The sequence below is a fragment of the Vanacampus margaritifer genome, chromosome 8 (genome assembly GCF_051991255.1).
Source record: "Vanacampus margaritifer isolate UIUO_Vmar chromosome 8, RoL_Vmar_1.0, whole genome shotgun sequence".
NCBI classification, from domain to species: Eukaryota; Metazoa; Chordata; class Actinopteri; order Syngnathiformes; family Syngnathidae; genus Vanacampus; species Vanacampus margaritifer.
Window position 1 is genome coordinate 23,107,972 of NC_135439.1, and position 21,652 is coordinate 23,129,623.

Here is a 21,652-nt window from a genome sequence, read left to right on the forward strand (position 1 = left end):
AAGGAGAAACAAGTTTAAGCAAAAAAAAAAGACGTTTTGCTGAGCTTCATTTACTAGATAATAACATTTTATTTGCGTTGCTTTGCTTTTTAATTTTTTTTTATCACAGTTGACCTCAATCTCATGCACTGGCTAACAGCCAATTAGGGTGATCAATTGCCACCGACAGCAGACGCCATTTTGCATACTGCCATCAATGGCTCATTCATTCAAATCATAAAAAACATTTACTAAGCATTCATTTTCTAGGTATGTTGTAGAAGTCATCATTTGAGCATACACATACTAGCAGAGAATTATACAAATAAGGTGTTACATCTTGAAATTTGTTTTGTAATTATTGTGACAGAATATTAACATGAATGAATGTCAATAGTGTGTTATGAAACTGGGTCCGTTTGCATGAATTCATACCCAAGAAGTAGCTCTCAGTTTCAACATGGATGGTGAGCTCTGCTTTAACCAATCAGATTTCAAGTTTGCCTTGCACAACATATGCATTTGTTTTCATCTTCTGATTGGTAGGTCAGAGCAAAGCCTGTTACAGCAAAATTTGACTATGATGTATTTTGTATGTTTTTGTCTCCACTGCTCCAGATGAATTACATAGTATTGTGTTGATGGTTTCTATAATTGCGACATGACAGTGTGGATTCATTCGGGTAAGTCCTCACTGATGGTCCACGTACCAAACACACGACCCATCACCACCAGCTATTATGAAAGGATGGTCACACGTGCCTTAGGATGCCCCGACATCATTCGATAGGCCAGGTGCACAGGTTCAGTCAAGTAAACTTCAAATGTGTACACAAGAGTCTTTCCGGTTGTGGGGCTGATTTTGTAGAAGCTCAAAGTGTTGCTGCTGAAGCTCAGTGTAATCTCGAGCTTGCACGACATCGTGGTCCTCTTGAGCGTAACTCCGCGACCCCGCTCGAAGGCTGTCAGCAAATTGTTGAACCACATCAGGCACCAGGCGCTCTGGTTGCTTTCCAGCGCCGAGGAAACCCCGCTGCGCTCCAGCTTCCCACTTTGGCACACGCCCACGATCCACGGAGCGCCGTCAAGCTCCACCTCCCAGCTGTGGTCGCCTTCGGAGAAGATCTGGGAGCTGAGGACCTGGAAGAAGCTGGTGAATCTCTGGGGAGAAGGCGGGTACGACTGCTTGGCGGCACTGAACGTCACAGTCTTCAAGTCGTCTGAGAGGATGAGATTCGGATGAGCTGTCCCGATGTCGAACGTCACCTCAGACGGGTTGAGGGCATTGCGAAGGAAGCGCTGAATGGCGCCGAGACTTTCCCTGAGCTCGCCGTTCATGAGCTCCAACTTGGGAATAATTCTAACCGGGTCGACTTTTGACTCCACGCGGCCCTGAATTTCTCTGATGGCTTTTCCTGTCATCTCCATGATGTGCGGCTGCAGGTCTCGAAGGCCTTCTTGCAATGCGCCCTCATCTCCCTCCGTCAGGAGAGACTCCGCACTGAGCAGAACTTGTCTCAGCTGTTTGGTGAGGCGGGCGGCCTGACCGACCCTGTGGCTCACGCTGGCCTCACCTGGTGAGAGCTCGTCATCAAACAGCTGCATCACCTCAGCACTGTACTTCCGCACGACATCGTCGACCTGGCGCAGATGCTCCGATGCCTTTTCCCTCAGCTGCTCGTTAGCAGCCATCACCTCCGCTTCCTGTTCCTTCTCCTTCCTCAGCACATCCTCTGCCATCTCCAACTGAACGGCAAGGTCTGTGACGTGAGATGCTAGTCCAAATTTAGTGAAGGAAATGTCTTTGGATTCAAAGTGATTTCCCTCACTTCCTAGGCTTTGTTTAGCTACTTCCAATTTTAATTTTGTCTTGCTTTCATCCTCAACTGTACCACGTGCAGGCAGCTTGACTTTACCCGCTGCGGCTTTGTACGACTCGACAATACTGCACATTTTGGAACAGGTCACCACGGCTTGGTTCCCCTGGTATTCCTCCTGGCACTCGGGGCAGCAGTGACGGTCAAGCCTTTCCCCCAGAGTTTGTATGCAGACGTGGCAGTAGACGTGTCCGCAGGGCAGAGATACAGGCTCCGAGTAGAGTTGCAAGCAGATAGGGCAGTGGAGATCTAAAGTTAAGGCCTCAGCAAGATTTATAATGCTGGTGGGGTTTGTCAGACTCAGAGCAGACATGTTGACAGACCCTGGAGGACAGATAAGGAAAAGGCTGATTTAACTTTGACCTGCTCTGGCAGCCCCTCCTACTCTGCTTATCTACATTATGGTAACACTATGGCAACTAGTCAGTCTTGGCATGAACCCGGAGATAGAGACAGGGTAGTCGTTTATATCACCTGTTACGAACCTACTAAAGCCATAAAAGCAGGACAACATTTTATGCACCACAAGCCTGTTGCCCATTCACGCCACTAAAAAAAAAAAGAAAGAAAGAAAAAAGATTGGCAAAAAATAGACAATTATTGCAAAGAATAGGTCAATCAACGTGAATAATAAAATCCACTTCGATTCTGGGTCACATACTTGTTTATCTCGAGTTAGGTTTTGTTTTTCACGCAACGACGTTCAACTGTAAAGCTGGACATACCCAAACTTTCGTTTGATTAAATCGATACAGCAATCATATGGCAAATCTTATCATTGTTACACTATCAGCAGCATGATTTAATTATTTCAATTATTTATTATTTCAATACAAAAGTCGTATGGCCTTGTTTGGGTCATTACTGTAGTTCCTTTTGAATCGACACCTGTGCAGGTCGCGCCATTTAAACATTCCTCGAAGTACAGTGCCCCACTATTATGTACAGTATTTTAAATTTAGACATAACCGAAACTCTTGTCAATACTTTACTCACTGAATGAAAGAAGCTGTGCGGTCGTTGAGTCAGGCGTTTCACGAGGAAATCAAGTTGTGAGGCGTGCTCAGTAGATCAAGGAACTAGACACGCCACCACCCGCTCAAATTCATGTACTGCATTTCAAGCTTGCTAACTATGTGCACTCATAAGGGAAAACAAACTGTATATAATGAAACAATAAATATTAATGGACACCAATTCTTATTAAAACAGATATATTTATTTCAAATGCATCCACACCTATACACACATTAAGTTTGTAGCAGTTACCAGCTCCATTATTCCATCTTTCTATCATGAAAAGTACTGTATGCAGAAAAAATAAATATAAGTGTCATTAAACAATCTTAAAAACCATTGCTCACGCCTTGTGCCAGTGGCATTGTTACTATAAAAGCTTCTCCCTCATTCACAGTGTACAAACATTTCTAACGGTGGTAGTGCAGTAGTAACTAATAGGAAGAACATGAAATGTGCCATATTTAGTTATCACAGTCATTCTGTATCAAATCAATAATTTCTAGCATAACTAAACAACCATGCATTTTTTATGCAGTCTTAATGAGGGATTCTCATATCTCAATTTAGTACCCCCCCCCACCCCCCCAAAAAAAACAACTCAAAAACATAAAATAACTGCGAAGTAGACGCTAAAACATAACGTATACTCCACACCCATGCATGCAGCTATAAATTATCTCAACAAGAATATCATCTCATTTCTTAATGCTTCAAATGGTCCCATCACACAAAAAAGCAACAGCAGCTACACATTTGGCATTACCATAATTTTTGGCCCATGCTTTGAACTGATATGTGTGACCCTGTTAAAAAGTGCCATGCACAAATAATTGGAATGAATGTCAACGCAACTAATAAATACATTACTCGAAAGATTGCATATTTTTGATTTACATTGGATTGACTGTAGGCAATGTTCTATTTGAACATGAGTCAATCTGAGTAGTGTAATTAACGTTGTCACATGGGGAATGTTGCATCTCAGTGCCACCACAGTGAAGTCAATCCAAGGCAGTTATTAGGCATGCTGGGACAAAATATTAAGGCAGACAATGGTTATGTATTTTGGCAGAGGATAAGGATGTTGCGTCTACTACAGTAATGTGTCAAGGTCCAGTTCTGGCAGTGGATCCTTCCAATAGGTGACGCTGCTGAACTCCGGACACACGAAAGCAAAATATCCGTTTTCGTCAAGCTCGGGGAAGAAATGCTCCACCAACTCACCCAGGTGGGTGTACCTGCACCAGACAATAACAACAGTGATCAAGGATGTATGTGAACGCTGTGGAAAAGCTTCCAAACTTACGAGGACTTGTTTCCTTTGGTCATCTCTTGGATCAACTCTCCTTTTGGATTGACAGTAAATATCCTGGTGTTGAGCACTCCCACCTTCGTGTAGGCGTAAGCATCCTACACAAACAATTGGCAAGTATTCAGAATGACTTTAACTCTTTCACTGCCAGACGTTTTCAGAAACGGGTTGTCCCCACTGCCAGCCGATTTAAGCATTTTGAGTGATCTTTCAAGGTCCACAGAAAATGTTGTGTTTGGACTATGGAAACACACATACTACCAAATGAAAGATTGGACTCTCAGCTTTCATCAGAAAAAAAAAGTTTGTTTCTACCTTATTCCGTTCTTCAGTAATCAACAATAGAAAATGGTTACTTTCACCGAAATGCTCTCTTTTGAAACAAAAAACGGAGAAAAAGAGCTTTTTGTGAAACGATGTTATTTCATGCACTCTAGTGAATTGTACACTTCTTTTTGTCCATGAATGATGCCACAAACACCTAAATAGTGCTTTACTTCTGTAAAACGCTTTCACCAACAATGAAAAAGTGTTTTTTGATTGCAAAATACGTTTATTTCCATTCAACAGTGTAACAATTTGACAAAACAATTTCGCAAACTATTTCCAAATGTGTGCAACTGTGGTACTACTTACAATTATGTGGATGTTTCAAATACAGTTTTTCCTTTTGTAACGCTCCCCTGCGTGCAAGGAGACGCCGCTGGACTCGCACAACAGTTTACTTTCACTTTCACATTGGTCCGTTTTGCGTGCAAACGTTACACTTTCTTGACGGCCTTTTTTTCCGGGGAATAAAAAGCAAGTAGCAGACTGTACACACTCCTCCGATGAATATGCATTGGACTCGGGGCACTCTCCGTCGTCCGATCGAACGTCCGCCTGTGCGTGCTCGGTTGCGCTCCGCGTTACGACACCGTAATAGCCGCCGCGTCAGCGGTTCCAATTTCGCCGTCAAGCTCGGATTCACCTTCATCATCATCGAGTATGATCACCGTCGTCATCAATGCACTATTTTAGCGTTGGTCGATGCCTTTCGTCTTGTAAGTGTAGAGCTGCTTGCAAACGCTCGCCATTGCCCGTTCCCTCCTCCATCTAGCTCCATCTAACGTCTTCTACTGCCGCGTCAATGCTTTCCAACCACGGAGTCACCCTCATCTTCATCATCTATGATGATCATCGTCAACAATGTGCTTTTTCAGCGATGCTTTTGGTCTTTGAAAAAAACGTCTCGGGTGTGAGCTCCTCGCGACCGGCCGCCATTTTTCCTTTGTCTTCCATTCTCATCTCCTGCTTGACGCTCTAGCTCCGCCTCTACTGACGCCCACCCGATCTTGTCAAAAGAGAGTCATCGCTGCCCTCTAGGGGCCAAAAATAGTCCTTAGGCACAACAGACAGACTTGAAACTTTGACCAGACATGCGGGAGGGTTTCCTCTACCCGTTTCAAAAAAAAAAAAAAAAATCATTGGATGACGTCTTTTGACGTCATTGGCAGTGAAGCGTAGGTTTTTACTTGACGTCTTTAAACGTCAGTGGCAGTGAAAGAGTTAAACTAATCTACAGGTAAAAAGCCAGCTCGAACATCACATCAAGGGATTTGCAGACTTCTTTTGCTGCATCTGGGACACATGTGCATGCTTCAACAATCAGAAGAAAAGTCAATCGACAAGGCTTTCATGGAAGGCTTGCTAGGTAGAAGCCTCTGCTCACAAAAAAGATCAAAGCTGCCCATCTCAACTTTGCCAGAGCGTACCTGGACAAACCTGAAGCTTTTTGGAAGTCCCTTCTGTGGACAGATGAGACCAAAATTGAACTGTTTTGTCACAACTAAAACAGTCATGTTTGGTGAAAAGTCAACACTGCATACTAGCAAAAGAACCTTCACCCTGGAGTGAAGCATGGAATTCTGGGTTGGCTTTTCATTCTCAGGACCTGGACAACTCCACATAATCCAGGGAATCATGAATTCAGAGGAACATTGTGAAATCCTGGAACATAATCTGAAGCAGTCCTTTGTGAAGTTACAGCCTGGTAGACGATGGATCATGCAACATGAGAATAATCCAAAGCATTCCAGCAATACAACCAATGAATGACTGAAGAACAACAAGATTCATAATCTGGATGTGCCCAGTCAAAATCCTCACTACTTCTTCTTCTACATTCTTTCAAAATACTGTGGCGGGACCTGAAGCGGGCAGTTTATGCTTGGCGCCTATCCAACCTCTCTCAACTGGCTGCATTTTGCAAGGAAGAGTGGCAAAAATCCCCCAAAGTAGATGTGAAAGACTGATAAGTCACTAAAGAAAGTGTTTGGATGAAGTTCTCATTGCAAAAGGAGGTGAAATGTCTGATTAAGTGAGCGGTTCACATACTTTTGCACCCTTGAGATCTGAGTTTTGCTTAAATCAACAACTTTTGTTCAGGAATGAATAACAACATTATCATTCTTTTTGTTCAAGTACATTATTTTCAATGTCAACAATGTAGATTGGAGTATGACTAAACATTTAATAAGGCTATTTTAATATTTTATTAAAAAAATCTGACCATGCCTGCAGGGTTCACAAACTTTTGAGCAGCACTGTATATATCTATATAAAAAATCCCCGATATGCTACGAAAAAAATGTGACCCACAAAGCCATCTGTGATTAAAATTTGCTGTTGACCAGTGTTATTAACCCAATTAATGAGTGACGGAGCACCAAAATTGATTATTCTTTATAGGTAAGAGGTTAGCACATATGGGGTGTAATTAATAGTGTGAATGGTTGTTTATCTGTATAATAACAATTCATAATTTTTTTGCAGAAACACATTTGCAGTTTAGAAACAAAGACCTGCCTGCGTGTACTTTGTACTGCCTGTGTGTACTTTGATTCCACTAGCCACGAATTCCTGGTTTTACCTTACATATTAATTAACAGCAGGTGTGTAGTTGTCCCTAGAGAGGTGGGTACACTCACAATTTTCACTTTTTTTTTTAGTAGTCTAGCAAAACATCCTCTTTTAGAAACGGTGATGTAAGAATAAAAAATCTGTCATTTGTATTTGCTCACAATAATAAAATTATCATTAATTGTTAAAAACAGTTTCTTACTACTGATAACACAAGCAGCCTGAACTACAATTACAGAACTTGAATTACAAAACAAAAATAGTGAACAACAGTTTGGTTAGACTTCAGTATTGTTTTTGGCTGAATCTTAAACCATTCGTCCCCATTCTTGTGTAAATCAAGGACCAGCCTAGCTACTATAAAACTAAGGCAAGTAGTTCTGTGTAACCAGCAGCCTCCACCCAAACCGACGTCGCGATCAAGTGTCCTGTGTATGAGGGCAAATCACTTCGCTTGAGCTAAATTTCTGGTTTACCATTGTGGCTCATCATTCATGCCAATAGCAAATATACTCAGCGAAGGCAGGGGGTAGCAGCCAATTCGAAGCAGAGGAGTATAGGCCATGGCTGAATGGTGCACATCAGTGGGATTTAGAAGTGGGTATACTCAATGCTGACAGAAAAAGGAGTAGGCGTATACACCCTGGACTACACCACTGATTAACAATACGAATGTGACAGTAATGAACTTTGATTTAGAATATTCATGTGAGAATGTATTGTGCTGGCGTGCATACGTTGGTCCTGTTGCCAAAGGCGGCGTAGAAGGGTTGTCTCTTGGGGTTGAATAAGTCCCTGATGTCACTGAGACAGGCGATTTTAAACACCTCTGGCTTCTTCTCAATCACCTCCCTGCATAATGAACAACAGGCAATTCAGAAGCAGTTAGCTGGAGTGAGTAGTGAACCCTGAACCTCAGAACTGTGAGACATAAATCATGCAGCACAGCCCAAGAATGAATATTCTGCAAAATTCACTCGATCCATTTTCTATACTGCTTATCCTGTTAAGGATAGAAGATGTTTCTACCTGTGCAGTGCAGAAAAGAGGCTGCTTGGGGCTAGCAGTACTGGGCCTTTTGGAAGAACGGTGCCTTTGTCGTTGACCCACTGCAGGTAGTTCTTAGTGATGGCGGCCATGCCTATAGCCCGCGCAGAACAATACAGGAACTTATAGCCATTTCTGCAATGACAGAAAAAGTCATTGAACACGTTTGTAAATATTTAACAATTGGACAGAAACAAGAAAATGAATATTTGGCTTTTATTAACAACAGCACACAAATACAGTTGACCTACTGGTGAATTTTGTGGTAGAGTTTGGCAATGTCTTTGTGTGTCCAGTCTTTGCCAAACTGAGGCAGAATGTGCCCCAGAGCATCAGACCTGTTGGAAAAAAAAATCAAGTAATGTTGTTTGAGTCAGAAGACCAATTTGAAATATACCACAAGGAGAGACAGCTGTATTTACTTAGTGATTGTGCCGTCTATGTCTGATATGATGATGCGATCATCCCAGTTCCACAAATAGATGGCGACCTCACAGCGACACGTGCCCTGGTACTGAGTGGTCACGCTAAATATCACCTTGTTGGCTCCTTCACGCAGATTTAAGTTCTCCTGGTTAGAAAGTACAGCGACAAAGGTGGTAAACGTGCTGTGTGCGATGTTTACTTGAAGGGGACATATAGGGTGTCCCATAAATGTCCATACAAAAAAATGTTATGAAGACACCTAGGTACTGTTTTAAATTGTTTTAAAAAATGCACGTCTCCTTTACACTTACTATCTGTTCAGATGTCAGACGAAGTGATTTGCGGTACATCTGATTGAGACACTGAGTGGTGCGAAGCGTGTCTGTTGACATGCTAGAAGTAAGGGTGGCTTTTTGACCAAACCCTGCCACCACATTTCTATCCGCATCATCCAGTATGGCCCTGAAGAGGAAAAAACACATACGTCCATTAAAAATGGTTGGATTAAAAAATATGATGCAGAACTGAATGATTATGAATAAATGCTGAGGTATTTTTTTTGTATAAATAACCATACATGACTGTGTTAGGGTCCCCACACTGTATTTTGTGGTCATCTTTCTTTGAGTCCTCTTGCTAAAACACCAAAAAGAGACACCTTCAGTAAATGTGCTATTGGCAGTGGCCAATCAAACATAAAACAGAAAACCTGGTTGCTGTCTACGTCTCGTCTCCTCCAGGAGAACCACCAGCGTCCAGACTTTTTGGGCATTTTGTCCTTAACGAGTCTCTGAACAGTACTCTATGGATAGAAAATACAATACTAGCATATTAGTTATAGGACTAGACCAATTAACGGTGCCGATATTTGGCATTTTTACAAATATCGGCATCAGCCTTTTTACGAATTCGAAGGCGGATAAAGCTGGTCTCTTACTGAGCAGTGAATGCCTGCGAACGTAGCAAATTTAGGGTTTTCATCAGGATTTGTAAGATGTTCACAGTTTTTATTTGTCGCAAAGACATTTCAAACATATTCAGACACATTTTCCCCATCTGCGAAGATCCTTTTGAAACCTTTTACGCACCATGACAAAAAACCTAAATTAGCTACATTCACATGCATTTGTTGCTCAGTGAATACAGGGAACTTTTTCATTTATGGATTTTTTCATTTCCACTTTTCCACAAAAAATATGCTGACCCTGATAACTCCCTTCACTTTTTATTTTTAAAAACGTTGAAATTTGGGAAACTATTTACAGCAGAACTACTTACTTTCTTAGTTTTTTATTATACTTAAAAAAAAAATTGAGTTCAGTATTGTTCATTCTGTAATTTTACCGATTTGACATGTCATCATCATTGCTCTTTTTTTAATTTATTTTTTGTTTTGTTTTGTTTTTTTATTTTGTATGTGCGTGTGTGTGTGTGTGTGTGTGTGCATGTGTGTGAGTGTGTACTCATTAGTTCACCTAAAACCTCTTAAAAATCCCCTACCGTTCACCTAAACCGAATACTTCAGAACCCAGTTAGAGTCGTGAGGTTGTTAGGAGACCCGAGGACGGATCAAAGAAAATAAAGGAAAGTGAAATCCAGCACCGACCAGACTTTGCCTACTACCCACCGGGTTACCAACCAGAGTCTTTCACCAATCCCAGAAACATCTAAATTCCAACAAATTAGGGAGACCTCAAGAGACCGAAGGAGAGACTGAGGAAAAGAAGGAAGGATAGATGAAGCAGAGGGAGATCCACAGACATCAGCCACCGATTCAAAGACCAGAGGAAGAAGCAGATTGTGTTTGAATTTCGATAGATGCTGGTGTGGTGGATCTGGCATGCATAAAAACCTCAACAACACCTCAGGACCCCCCAGGCCACGGCAGCGCCAAGGGACAACCCCCGGGCCCCGCAGGGTCCACCGGCCGAAGAGCAAACCCAGGAGCCAGGAGCGCCCCCACCCCAACAATCCTGCAATTTTTGTTGTAATTTTTAAACAAAACTTTCAAGTCTTTATAGGTTTAAAATTAAAAGAAAAAGTTTTTTTTTTTTTTTGACACTAATATTTTCTCTTTAACTGCAAATGAATATCAGCTTGAAATCTCAGTTATCGGGTCTCCTTGACTGTATTGGTCTATCACAAATTAGTTATATCACACATTGAGTTAATTGTGTGTTGTTATGGCACATTATTAAAGAGCTCAGTTATGAGCTTGATTAACTAAAGCCTATTATAAACTACTTGCTGTTCTGCTTAACCCCTGGGCGTTATTTGTCCATTTTCTGGCATTTTTATGTTTTTCTGTGTTTCATCAAAGAAAAAGCATTTGAAAAAAATACACTAGGGACCTGACATTTTACCAGGATTGTTAAAAAATGTAGAAGTTCAAATTGGCGCCATGCTGTAATTTATAATTATTACCAAACAGGAGGGAGAGATTTATAAGAAATTCTTGTAATAATGCCCAATTTTGGCTCATTGACTCCCATTATAAATCACAGTTTTTGATATGCTGTAAACCTGATGTGTTATAATGCATTTTCTGTGATTACTGATGCAATCGCTTCTTTGATGAGTCATAAACATGAAAATAGAGGAATTTGTGTGTTGAGAGTGTTAACACAAAAATCCACTAGGTGGCGCCAAAGGCTAATAAATGAATACAAAATGCATGCACAAAAAATTCTATTGTTATGACTTATGAACTTGTTTGAGCCTCTAACTATGTCATATGAAATATTCAAATTAGTCTTTTATTTTATATATACATACAGCATAGTTAGTCTTGCTATTAGCATAATACTGCTATTATTGTCCATAGGGGGCATTAAAAAAATAAAATAGGTCTGATGCCACTGAACATTTTGAGCGGTTGAAAGTGAAAAAAATATTCATAAATGACTAAGTTATCTCACTTCAAAGGAAATGCCTGATTTTGGCAAAATTACAAGAGTTTTGTGCTATTCGGAAAACTGCCATTGTGTGAAAACTGGGCATGCAGAAAAAATTCTATTGTTATGACTTATAGACTTATTCAAGCCTCTAAATATGTCATATGAAATATTCAAATTAGACCTTTATTTTACATATACATACATATATATATATATATATATATATATATATATATATATATATACATACAGCATAGTTAATTTTGCTGTTAGCATAATACTGCTATTATTGTCCATAGAGAGCATTAAAAAAAACTATTTTTTTAACTATATATGTTTAGATAGGTCTGATGCCAGTGAACATTTTGAACGGTTGAAAGTGAAAAAAATATCACACTTCAAAGGAAATGCCCGATTTTGGCAAAAATTACAAGAATTTAATCAAACTATAATAACGCCCAGGGGTTAAATGAGCAGAAACGGGATGGGGGAACCAAGTCATCCTGTCAAAAACTCTTGTCGTGCAGGTCCACTGATTCTCACTCACTTCTCTCACACTGCTGTATTAAAATTAATTGAAAGCTCTTTTCTGCAGATGGACAGATAAATGACAGTGTGAAGAGGCTTAAGTCAGGATTCTTCTTTAAAAAATAAATAAAAAACTTCTCAACCTTAGGTAAATTCTTCTGGAAAGCTGTCATCGACAAGATCATCGGAGCAGCCACTGCCCAGTTATAATAGCTGTTAAACATAGGCAATAACTTGAATACAATACAAGTAAATAAAAAGCATTGATGATGAAAATGACTTGATCTTACTTGGAGTTGATACAAATCACTAAGCTAGGGTCGTCAATGATTCCTGGATTGTTGACAAAGTCCTGGTATGACACAGAGTGCTCCAGAAACCTCTCTGGACAAACAGCAAAACACACTTTTGACACTTTCCATCATGCATGGGCTGAACAGTAATGCTCAGATCACACAAAAATCACACTGACCTTTGTTGATTTGGCTGGTGTCACCCACGTGTCCACAGAGGGACATGCTGACCTCTGTGGCGTAGGAGGCAGAATCAGACAGGTATTCAGTACCACTGTCCAGCGCGCCCATCGAATGCGGTGACTGACTTGCTGAGCCTGAGCCTTGCTCAACGACAGGAGGGGAGGAACCCTCTGTTTCGCTGCAGATACCACACACAGTCATGGAACTGCATTTACGGCAGACAGAATACTGACACCACTAATACAAATTAAATGATTCACAAATGTTGAGCAGCAGTTCAAATCCACATTTAGTCAACAGTTTGAAAAAGTAAAAATTACAGAGTGAATGCTGACAGAAGCTTTTATGTCCAGAGAGTGAATATGGATAGTTTTTCGAATGTGGTAGGAGGCTGGAGCCCCTGGAGAAAACCACTCAAGCTTAGGGAGAACATGCAAATTCCACACAAGAAGGCCAGAGAAGAGATTTCAACCACAGACATTAAGTTCCCCTATAGCAATTAAAGGGTCCTCATTTTTCTGCCCATAATAATGTTGAAGATCCAGTTCCAGCATGCAAACTCCACACAGAAAGGTCAGACCCGAGATTTGAACCAAGAGCCTCAGAACTATGAGGCAGACGTGCTAAACATTAATTCACTGTACTGTACTGCCCATTTTCAGAATGCTATGAAACAATATTAGGCACAGATTTGTATTTCTGGCAGATGCTGCATATGACCAATGGCCATCAACCTTTGTTGAGACAGTTACTTTTATTATTTCATGAAGTTTGACCATCGTTTTCAGACAGACGCCTTTGTGCTGCCATATCGAGAACTGAGCAGTGGTGTACTAAAAATCTTGGGATATGGGAGCCCACGAATAATAGAATCAGCTTTATCAAAGTGGATAAGGCTGCATTTGAAAAACCCTGTGATGTGAGAAAGCCTTATTGGTGCTGAGTTATGATGTAATCCGCCATCAAAAGTACCGACGGTGTCGTGAAAAAGTATTTTCTGATCTTTTATTTACCTTTAATAAAGCCATCAGTATGAAATTTCATTTTACATGCATGCTTGTTATTGTGAGATTAACTCATTTACTCCCAGCCATTTTCACTGAAGCAACCCCTTTTTACTGGATTTTGACTGATTTGTCAAGGCCCACAGAATATTGTGTTCTATTGCTATAAAAAAATACCAAAATAAAGATTAGAGTCTTTTCTTTCATCTGGAAAAATAAGCATATTTCTATCTGTTTCCGTTTTGCAGCAATTAGCATTAGAATATAGCTAAGTTTCATCAATTTCATCATTATTCACAAATCTGTTTAAAAAAAACAGAGCTTTTTGCAACATGGCCCTGATTGATTTCTTATACTCTGCTGCCACCTGCTAGCCATTTTTGTAACAACTACAATTGCTTCATGCGTTATTTTCAGTTAAGAGGCTGCATCAAAGTTTTATGTATGCTATAGCATTTTTTTTAAACGTATGTCTACATTTTTGCGAGCAAATGTGTTAAAATCGCTTGATGATCTCAAACATTCAAATATGATACATAAGCAAAAAAAAATAAAAAATAATTTAAAAAATATGGAAAGCGTAAATACTTTTTCACGAGACGTATACATCCATCCAGTTTTAGTCTTCTTACCTCTTCGGGAAGTAGAGTGCTGCAACCTCAGGGTCAAGTGAAGTCAGATCATCCAGATAAATGCCTGTTGGTCCTAGATGATGATTACGTCTGCCTACAAAAGCCAACGCATAAATTTGTAACACGCCAACAAGATCCTGAATTTGTTAGCAAAACCACACAATAGTTTGACGCTCACCTTTTTTTGTGTCTTGCTGCTCTTGTTTGGTTGAGCAGTTTCCTAACTCCTCACCAGCTGTCCAGCTGACGCCTTTATCTTTTTCTTCAGCTTTTGGAGAAGCAAATTCGGCCATTTCAAGCCCGCCATCATCCTCCCGCCCTTCGGCACAGGGTTCTATCCCACTGTCGCCCTCACTGATGGCTGCGCTACCAGTACAGCATTGTTCCCTATGTTCAGTCTGCTGCATTTTGGAGGATTCTGCACAAACTTTGCTATCATTGTCTGTGATGCACATGTGTTCAGTTGGCTGACTGTTATCATCGTTTTGGTCATCAGCTGCATCACTCATGCCACCCACATGGCCAATATTGACTGTACCGTCTTCACGGGCAAGGACTTCAGAGTCATCCTTCTCTGTTGCTGGATCAGACTTTAACTGGTCACTATGGGTTGTACTGGTAAAGGGAATGTGTTTATCAAAGGCCAGGGGCGTCGTTTGTAAGGCGTAGCTACTCAGGTCAAGAGACTGAGTCCTGGGTTGTGGTCTGACCACAGTAACATGGCTCACTCTGCTACAGTTGTTCACAGGCTCATTGCCCATGTCAAAGGAGTCCTGCCTCTGAATGGTTCGAAAATGAGAAGAGTCTGATTGCTGTAACTCCACTGATGATCGCTCAGATTGACGTGGCTGCAAAGTGGAAAGCAGACAAAAGGAAGTTTACGACGATAGTCTCAAATGTTATGTAGGGCTGTGTGAGTCCTGGCATACCGTGGGAAAGCCCCCCCAGTTCCATTGCATCTGTAAGCCAGAGGACTCGTGGTGTTTAACCACCAGCTCAGAGTCACTCTTCGGAGAGGATGGGCGGCTGTCAAAAACACTGCTAGAATAAGGAAGGAATGAGCGTTATTGCCTATCAGTATCAGTCACACACATAAAGAAATGACTTTCCCACTTTTCTACAGGCGACTGGTCTCCATCAGAGTGTCGATGAGTATCGATGACCCCCAGCTCCTCCTCAGGTGGCTCCTCAGACAGCGAGAAGTACACTGACTTACTTTAACACACAAATAAAGCACAGTGAGTCATAACATGACATCATGTAGAGTTGTCCATGCAATATTCAGCCATTTCTGTCATTGTGGTTTACTACAGGCATGTTCAATACCACTTTTTTTTCAGACTGATACCAGTACGAGTATTCAACTCTTGAGTAGTCACTGATAACGTACCAAGTACCAATACCACTAGTACTGTTCATATTTAAAAAAAAATCCCCCACCAAAAAACAATGACAGATAGTTTTAAAGAAATACCTATATATCCCAATAAATCATTTCTCCTTAAAATTGCATGACATAAATGGCAAATTCATTTTCTTCTAATTTCTTGTTCCTAATCATAAAGGTTACATCGATAGGCTTGTCCATTCCTAAGTTACTGCATGCCCCGAAAAAATTGTTATGCATTCATGGAGGTTAGGTTGTTTGGCCATTTGTCTGTGTTGACTCCATTAAAAACGTGATTAGAATATTATGTACTCAGATTTTGAGAGACGTTGATAAGGGACATTATCCTACATTTGAGTCTTCCGAGGGTTCTAATAACGAATAATGATTATTAGTATGGTAAATGAAATGTATGGAAAATTCGAAACGGCCGCTCACAAGAAAATATGCCGGACCAGTATATCGCCACTATCGTGGGAAAAACATTCCATGTCAAACAAACATGTCTTTTTTACGTTTTGGGATGTCTGCATTTAGTTTCATGGACATAAGTGTTTTTCAAAGGACAGTGACGATATGTAAAAAAAATAAAATAAAAAATAAAAATAAATAAATGATAATACAACCGTCTGGGCTTCATTTGTGCATCTTTTTATGGTGTAGTATATTCCGTCAATGGCGACACAGTTCCAAAATTGGCAGGAAAACTCAATGACTGTGTTTTATATTAATAAGAAACAGTAAACATCAATTTAATCAAAAGAAATACTCAGAAACATAAAATATTCAAATAGTAGCATTGCTATCATTTTCATTGAAATGTCACATTTTCTGAAAATTCCAAATTGGCTACACACGGTCAAAACCCGCGGGAAAATTCTGAAAGTGTTTTTTTTTTTTTTATCTATTTGATTAAAATGTCAAAGGGTCTTGTTTGAAATTCCAAAATGTATCCAAACGGGATGGGCTATTGGGAATTATTTTATCTTCATTCAAACCACACACACAACAAAAATTCTTTATCAACATTTTTATATGGATTCAAACGAAATTTGCTTGGCATTTGGGCCTCCTCTTCACCAATTTTAATGGATATACTTTTTTTCATAATCTTGCTAAACTAACAAATGACATTTACAACTTAAAATAAACCAAAAAGTGTTTTGTTCACTAACCTGACTTGCAACTGTGTGGCATGTTTATCTTGATCTGGACTCTCTTGTCTGTTATGATCTTTGTCCCACTCCCTGTCCTTTTCTTGTTCATCTGAAGAGGAGCTACCCTCTTCTCTTTGGTGACTATCCGAGCGCACGCGTTTACGACGGCGCCTCTTCCTGCGTGTGCCGGAGCCAGACAGAGAGGATCCATCATTGATCTCCTCGGTGTCTTCGGGGCAGTCAAGAGGAATTGGTGAAGTGCAGAGATGGGCTGGGACTTCGGACTGTAAGAAATTAATACATTACTTAACAACTAGCCTGTAACTAATACTTCCTTGACTCAACCTGAAGTCAATATCTCAAATCTTGAACCGGAAAACTCACAACTGTTCGGCCACTTGAGCCATGTGATGTTAATGCAACCTTATGCATTTGTTTATCTTACCTCTAAGTTTTCATTTTGTTCAACAAAAAAAGCTTCCCCGTTGTCCCCTAGTTTCATGTGCAGGTCCACTGTTTCTCCATTTATCTCAATGTCCACCTACAGAACAGTGAAAGGCATCACAGAAAGTAAACAGACTGTAAAATGTAACAACAAATGGGAGAATGATTGAACTTACAACTTTCTCCTTGGAGCGAAGCACACCCAGTTTGCCAAAGCGGACATGAAAGGGGGAACACTGGAACGACCCATCAGGTTGTCGCACCACGATGACATCGATCCCCCCAGTGAGAGTGGCAGGGTTAAGGCCACAGTACAGCTCCTTGACCGTCACATACACTGTCTCTGCCAACTGACCCACGATATTCATGGTTTGGGACTACACACCAAAAACAAGATGGAAGACCAGTATGAAGAGAAATGATACAGAATGACTGCATGTCCTTCAATGACAGTAAAAAGACATTATAATGACCGATGAAGTATTTTTAAAAAACAATATGAGTACCTCCAAACACAGAGCAGTCTTCAACAGGTGATACAGTTGAATGTAAACACCCCCAAAATAGTTTGGAGTTAAACCAGAATTGTTTGGATATATACTGTATGCTTCCAAAGTCAAAGAAAATTTGGAATTCAAACCATCATGTGTTGCATCAAGTTTGACGAGATTTCAGATTGGTTAGCATTTAAAGGATAACATTAGTTTTGCTTTTGCTTTTGTTTTGTGTTCTCTGGTGATGTTAGAATGTTTCTCAAAACAGTTTAAGAGTTTGTGATGTCATCCTCAGAGTCAGCTTGAGCCAGGAATTAATCTTTACATTAAGCCAAAACAACTCAAGACAAAAGTAAAAAAATAAAAAACAATATAGACCACATTCTCCTCAGAAAGCCACACCAGGCTTAAACAAGCTAATCCACATCTTTGCCAATTAAGGATAATGAAACTTCCTGTATCCGCTGTGATAGACTGGTAACAGAATTTTCTGTCATTGTAAATCATGGCTTGCTGACTCATTTTCTTAACCTGTCAAATATTTGCATTCACACGCACAGTTGGCCAATACTACCCAACCATTGTGCCACTGTACATTGGTGTGCCATGAGAGATCAGATGTGCAGGAATTTACCCAATTTCACTTAATGCAAACATTATTTTAGCTTCATTATTGCTTTTCAACCATGACTGACAGAGACTGAGCCGGTGAAGATCTGTTTCTTTGATTTGCAAGTAGCCTATTTGTTTCATTTTCAACTAAACAGGCCTAGATTTCACTCCGAATAAGTACAGTACATTTTTTTTGCTATACTACTGTTGTCAACTTGTCATACAATTCAAAAGTCAAGTCTTACCCACAGTGAGGGATGTAGATGTTCCTTCTTAACCAGGCTGCATTTCCTTGACCTTCTCTCCGCCATACCGCACCACCATTAAAGTCTTGCTAATATATATCACACACCAGGCCCTGGTTGCCTATGTCACCCACATCTATAGTTTTCCAATTGGCCCTGGTTGCCTATGTCACCCACATCTATAGTTTTCCAATTGCTCATCAGTGCCCAATGGTAACTTTTGGTTTTCTTCAATCATTCCAAATTAAGACTTCTGAAAAAATTATCCCACCCACTCAACTTAACTCTAATTGACAATGTCCAGTCTGTCACATCACTGCTCAATCCCTTGAATGACACTGCACTGTGAGTGCAGGTAAAAACGAGCCAGCTATGAGAGAGTCCCAGCACATTCAGCCAAACACACAATTTAACGCAGCACACAGACACCCCGCTGTCCAGTTCGTATTTCCTCACTGGTGTCGCACATGACAGCTAAACCAGCAATTTCTGAGAGGCTTAGACAAGCTATTCAAACCAGGCTGACATAGAAACACAGCACACACAACTCATCAACTCATCAGTCAGTTGTCAGTTTCTGGACCTGACTACACTTCCCCAAAAGATCAATAGAGCCATGGGAGTGCTTGGTCCATTTGGGAGGAAGTCAAGCAAATATTTAGCGTGTAACATGGATTGTATAGTGGTGCTTGTGGAAGAAGACTCCTTCAAATAGTAAGACATCAATACGTAATTTTGTCATTTGACTCAATGTAAGATCAAAGCCTGATTATGAGATCTAATATAACTGAATAACTGATTTCCAGACTTGAACCATTTTGAAAATCTGAAGGCCAATATCAAAGCAACTAGGGCTACAGCAACATCTAAACTAACGATGCACATACACGTACACACAAACTCGCACGCACGCACATACATTTTTTTTTTTAAATAAAAAATAAATAAAGGAGAGCAATGATGATGACATGTCAAATCAGTAAAATTACCGAATGAACAATACTGAGCTCTCCAGAAAAATAAATAAATAAATAAACTAAAGATGCACGATAATATCGGTGGCTGATAATTATCGCCTATTATCGACCAATTTCACATCATACAGATAAACCAGATGATAAAGAAAACTGCCGATAATAATAAACATGCCATGTTGGTCCATCTGTTGTGGTTGTGGCTGAAGTTGTGCCCAACTCCTCAACCCCTCCCCTCGCCTATTTTAGTGTTGCATATTTGTGATGTCATAATGCGCGCAACCTCGTGTTCACAGAAGATGCATCATGGCGACATGGCAGAAGCCAGTGTGGGCTTTCTTTACTGTGTCTCCCCAAAATGTTACCCTCGCATTCTTTTTGTTGCATTTTAAAAACATGACTGTTTTGTTTTGGCAAACCCAAAATTAGTTACCAGTTGTCTCTGAAGCAGAGATATCAATAAAATTCAGCTTCATGGTGCTTTTGTACATGTTAGATTTATAGTAGTTTGGCAAACAATTATCGGTTTACTTATAGGTTATCGACATGGGCACATTCTAAATTATTAGTTTATCGGTATCGGTTGAAAATAGTATTATCGTGCATCCCTAATCTGAACTGTATCAAAGGCTGATCGCCCCCAAAACCACACCACCTTGATGCTGTATTTAAAACAAAAGGAGGTCCACAAAGTACTGAGGGCATATTACTTTAATACACTTCAAAAGGCCAACCCTTTTTTGGTTTACCTGAAATATTCATATTTTGTAAAATACTGGATTTGTTTACTTTTGTGTGTCCTATAATAATCAAATTTGAAACAAAGGCAGGAAATGTTTCACTTTGAGTAAGGTGAACTAATACAACATACACGTTTAAATTTCTGGAACAAATTATTGACATAAATTGACTGCTCCTCCATTTTCTAATTTTCTGGCACCACCTACCTGTAAATTGTGATTGCGGGTGGGGTTCCACTGCCACTGTACCACACGTATACATGACCCAACCGACACTGATAACATCCCACAAGACGATCGGACAAAACCTGTTCAAACTAAACAACTTCTGCCCTGCAGTAATAAGTGATATACTGTACTAACTACACGAAACATTGCAAAATAATCACGATACTTACCACATCTTCAAAGCTATAGGAAAATGTTTGAGGCAACATCAACGGTCGCGAAAAATCAAAGGATTTCCGAACACTGTTATCGTAATCTCTGACTTTTTGACTTTAAATATCGATGAAGATGAACATGAAGATCCAGTAAATTAGTTTCACACAGGTGACAAACGTGTAAGAAAACTTACTTTTCGCGACGAAGTTCAGCTAGTGAATATGAAGGCATCAGCCATGTTAGATACTTCCGGGTGTACTACGCACCAGCAGCCAATGAACAACCAGGAATTAATTCAGACCCGCCCACGACTTTGAAGTGTCAACAAAGCGTCTTCGTTGGAGTTTGGCCTGCATATATTACTGAAAACAATGGATTATATGCACAAATAGTGCACCCAACCTTCCGGTGCGGGGAGACTGTTGATGTGATGTAAAACTCTAAGCCTACATCTTTAACCAACTGAAAAAGAACCGCTCCTTGCTTTAACACTGTCTATCAGAATTTTAAAACTACTAATTAGATCACCCAAAGCCGTACCGTAACGTCTTAAGCTTTGGTAATGATGTCATTGCTTAAAATTATTATTACACGTAATTACAAGCCGTTTGAGTAGCTACTAAAGCTATTTTGTTTAATATATTTTTTAATGTAAATGTAAATGATGTATTGTAGCTCCTCTCCCGGGACTACTGGTGATCCCAGCAATTAATTCCATTTCCCATTATCCCTCTTCTTTAAATCAGCAATATCTTCAACAATTTTTGAATTAAATTTGGACAAGCAACTTATTTTTTGGGCTAACCACATTTTAAATGACTATTTTGGGGCTACATTTGGACCATATTGGACGGGTTATAACACAACCCATATTTCAACGTCTAAATTTGGACCACATCCGATGGGCTATAACATGACCCAGTTTTGGTCTAAATAAAGTCTAAGAAGGACGGACCCGATTTTTAACCCAAAATTAAACGTCTGGTGCTGGGTGGGTAAGGACGGATTAAGTTGTTTATGTAGATGATGGACTGGGATGTGAAACGGTACCGCTCAAAAAGATAACTGTCCGGAAATGCGAGCATATCTATGCGTGGTGTGATAACAGTCTCGCGA

General features: G+C 40.2%; 2 protein-coding genes across 5 annotated transcripts; both read right to left on the reverse strand.

The window, feature by feature from the left end:
• Positions 1-45: 45 nt before the first annotated feature.
• Positions 46-2,949, reverse strand: trim107 (tripartite motif containing 107). 2 transcript variants are annotated; one of them, XM_077573859.1, is made up of 2 exons: positions 2,853-2,949; positions 46-2,180 (listed from the first exon to the last, which is right to left on the reverse strand). In XM_077573859.1, the coding sequence occupies exon 2, from the start codon at positions 2,167-2,169 to the stop codon at positions 718-720; it is 1,452 nt and encodes a 483-aa protein (XP_077429985.1). In that variant the 5' UTR covers positions 2,170-2,180; positions 2,853-2,949; the 3' UTR covers positions 46-717. The 2 variants fall into 2 exon arrangements, with proteins under 2 accessions (XP_077429985.1, XP_077429986.1); XM_077573860.1 differs by having other exon boundaries at positions 46-2,405; positions 2,853-2,910.
• A 104-nt stretch (positions 2,950-3,053) lies between these two features.
• Positions 3,054-20,523, reverse strand: LOC144056454 (phosphatidate phosphatase LPIN2). Of its 3 annotated transcripts, none has more exons than XM_077573290.1 (20): positions 20,360-20,523; positions 17,264-17,464; positions 17,089-17,184; positions 16,662-16,927; positions 15,213-15,314; positions 15,029-15,137; positions 14,278-14,947; positions 14,100-14,193; positions 12,460-12,641; positions 12,278-12,371; positions 12,131-12,200; positions 9,272-9,364; positions 9,140-9,198; positions 8,874-9,024; positions 8,559-8,707; positions 8,388-8,474; positions 8,119-8,271; positions 7,827-7,941; positions 4,183-4,286; positions 3,054-4,114 (listed from the first exon to the last, which is right to left on the reverse strand). In XM_077573290.1, exons 1-20 carry the CDS (start codon positions 20,435-20,437, stop codon positions 3,970-3,972), a joined length of 3,018 nt encoding a protein of 1,005 aa, XP_077429416.1. In that variant the 5' UTR covers positions 20,438-20,523; the 3' UTR covers positions 3,054-3,969. The 3 variants fall into 3 exon arrangements, with proteins under 3 accessions (XP_077429416.1, XP_077429415.1, XP_077429417.1); XM_077573289.1 differs by having other exon boundaries at positions 15,029-15,140; positions 20,360-20,522; XM_077573291.1 differs by lacking the exon at positions 20,360-20,523 and adding an exon at positions 18,439-19,043 and having other exon boundaries at positions 15,029-15,140.
• Between the last annotated feature and the right edge of the window lie 1,129 nt (positions 20,524-21,652).